Here is a 2,920-nt window from a genome sequence, read left to right as displayed (position 1 = left end):
CATGAATCTTAGTCATTCTTCCTTCACTAGGTTTACATCCCTATAAACCTAGCATGAAGTCCTAGTGTTGAATGAGTTTATGCTGCTACTCAAAACATGTTGTCCCATGCTTAAAGGCTTTACATGTCACTAGGTAGCCTGTCTATACCTAACTAAATACATCAACTCTGATGAGATTGTCCAAAAGTATAATCAACCAAGATAATTTTACTCACATAATCTTTCATAGCTTCTATATCTTTAAGTCTTTAACATTTCAAACTTCCTTTCTTGAATTAACATTCTCAAATCTTCTTCACAATATAAATTTTAAATCTTAAATTTATTTCTATGTTATATAATTATTTCTTCTATATATATCTTAAATTTATCTTAAATACGCTATAATAGTTATTGAATATTTTCTATATATTATAGCATCTATTCGGTAGTTATTATAATGTATAAAAATTATTTAGTAACTACTTGATATTATTAGGTTAAAATATATTTTTGAAATAAAATGGAGAATCTATTTAATTTTAATTGAAAATTAAATTTCGTCGGACATCCATTTAATTTTTATTTAAATAAATAAATAATATAATAATAATAATGTAATAAATTTTGAGAAAATGGAGGATAATTTCTATAAAGGCGACGCGTGGCCCTCTGCCTTATCACCTTCGTCTTTCCCTGGATTGTTCATGCACTGTGTGAGATTAATTGAGGCAAAGCTCACAATCATGTTCGCTGCAACGTTAATGGAGCATCGATTCCTACCGCCTCAATCCCAATCCATTCTCCTCCTCCTCTTCCTCTTCGCGCTCTCCATCCTCTACTTCGTCTTCTTCATCTTCCGTCGCTCCACTTCCGACGACGTCCCGGCGTACCCTCCCGGCCTCGAGCCGTACCCTCTCCTTGGCCACCTCCCGCAGTTCGTCAAGAACCGTCACCGCCTGCCCGATTGGTTCGCCGAGTGCCTCGCGGCTACGCCCTCCAATTCCTTCGTCCTCTGCCGCCCTGGCGGGGTCCGCGGCCTCATGACAGCCAACCCCGTCCATGTAGAGCACATCCTCCGCGGCCGCTTCGAGAACTACCCCAAGGGACCCCGCTTTATCTCCTTACTCCATGACTTCCTCGGCGACGGCATCTTCAATTCCGACGGCGAAGCGTGGCGCCTCCAGCGCAAGACTGCCAGCTTCGAGTTTAACACCAAGTCGCTCCGCTCCTTCGTCCTCCGCGTCGTCCGCGACGAGCTTCTCGGCCGCCTCTTACCCCGCCTCAACCAAGCCGCCGCACAAGGCGCTGTCCTCGACCTCCAGGACCTCCTGCAGCGCTTCGCGTTCGACAACATCTGCAAGGTCGCCTTCAACCAAGACCCCTCCTGTCTCTCCCCCGACACCGCCGCCGCAGCGCAGGACCCCTTCTCCTCCCACTTTGAGTGCGCCTTCAACGACGCCTCCGATTTCAGCGCCGGCCGGTTCCGATACGCCGTGCCGAAATTCTGGATGGTGAAGAAGCTGTTCGGCGTGGGCTCAGAGCGGCGTCTCAAAGAGGCGATTACTACCGTGCACGAGTTCGCCGTGAAAATTATTCGAGCGAAGAAGAAAGAGAAGCAGACTTCCTCTGTTTCGACGCCGTCCTCTCTGTTCAAAGCAGAGGATTTGCTATCCCGCTTCGTGGCCAACGAGGACCACTCCGAGGACTTCCTTCGAGACATCGTCGTCAGCTTTATGCTCGCGGGGAAGGACACCACCTCCTCCGCCCTCACCTGGTTCTTCTGGCTCCTCTCCTCGCACCCCGAGGTGGAGGCCAAACTTCTGGCCGAGATCAAGTCCATCCGCGCGCGGCGCCACTCCTTTGACGACGATGCGTTCGACTTCGAGGATCTCCGCGAGATGAACTACCTGCATGCCTCCCTCACGGAGTCGATGCGGTTGTACCCTCCGGTGCCCTTCAACGCGCTTCATTGCCTGGCCGACGACGTGCTCCCGGACGGGACGGCGGTGAAGAAGGGGTGGTTCGTGACGTACACATCGTACTCGATGGGGCGGATGCAGGCCCTATGGGGGTCTGATTTCGAGGAGTTCAAGCCGGAAAGGTGGTTGGAGGCGGAGACGGGGGCGTTCCGGCCGGAGAGCCCTTTCAAGTACCCAGTGTTCCACGGGGGGCCGCGGATGTGCCTGGGGAAGGAGATGGCGTACATTCAGATGAAGTCAATCGCGGCGTGCGTGCTGGAGAGGTTCGTGGTGGCGAGGGAAAAGGAGGCGCCGCCGCCGGAGGTAATGGCGACGCTGACGCTGAAAATGAAGGGCGGCCTGCCGGTGCGCGTGAGGTTGAGGGAGAACTCATCCTGATTGATTGGTGGGGATTGCCTGCATACGTAGAATAAATAACAGCAAACATATGCTACCAATCATAATTTATTATGATCCAATAACGATTATTATAAATAATATTTAATACTCAATAACAGTTTCACTATCATAATTTATATTATTTTTTTATTTGTTATTACAAATTATATCTATTATCATAATAATCATAATAACAATAAGATAGAAATCAGTTTTGTTCTATTTTCTATTTCGGTTGCAAATACATTACGTAATTAATGTGTCTAGGATATTTTTATTTTACCTCTTATATTTCAAAATATTATATTTCCCCCTTATAATTTACCAAATTAAGCTACAAAATCTTCATCTGAAGACAATATCTTCTTTCATACAAATTTTTAAATTTTCGATGTTTAAATGACCAATGACGTTGGAGCACTACAGTCATCTCATTTACTAAATTTACTTGTGGTCGAAATAATAGAATAGGATCATCCACTTCATAATTAATCAATATAAATTAAATATCTAATATAAAAAATAAAAAGTGTCATGATATGCAATTATTCTTTTTAAGCTACAATTACTGTAATTAGAGA

General features: G+C 45.4%; 1 protein-coding gene across 1 annotated transcript; it reads left to right on the top strand.

Annotated features, from left to right (window-relative positions):
• Positions 1-705: 705 nt before the first annotated feature.
• LOC141816560 (cytochrome P450 CYP94D108-like) lies at positions 706-2,443 on the top strand. The gene has a single exon (XM_074704313.1). The coding sequence runs from the start codon at positions 726-728 to the stop codon at positions 2,337-2,339; it is 1,614 nt and encodes a 537-aa protein (XP_074560414.1). The 5' UTR covers positions 706-725; the 3' UTR covers positions 2,340-2,443.
• Positions 2,444-2,920: the final 477 nt, after the last annotated feature.

Source organism: Curcuma longa, unplaced genomic scaffold (genome assembly GCF_044706935.1).
Source record: "Curcuma longa cultivar G26 ecotype Majalengka, Jawa Barat unplaced genomic scaffold, ITB_CL_G26_1.1 contig_17257, whole genome shotgun sequence".
Classification (NCBI taxonomy): Eukaryota; Viridiplantae; Streptophyta; class Magnoliopsida; order Zingiberales; family Zingiberaceae; genus Curcuma; species Curcuma longa.
This window is presented reverse-complemented; position numbering and strand designations above follow the sequence as displayed.

Bases quoted from the DNA above. Each gene is read 5' to 3' on its own strand.
- LOC141816560 (XM_074704313.1), top strand. From the start codon at position 726: ATGTTCGCTGCAACGTTAATGGAGCATCGATTCCTACCGCCTCAATCC.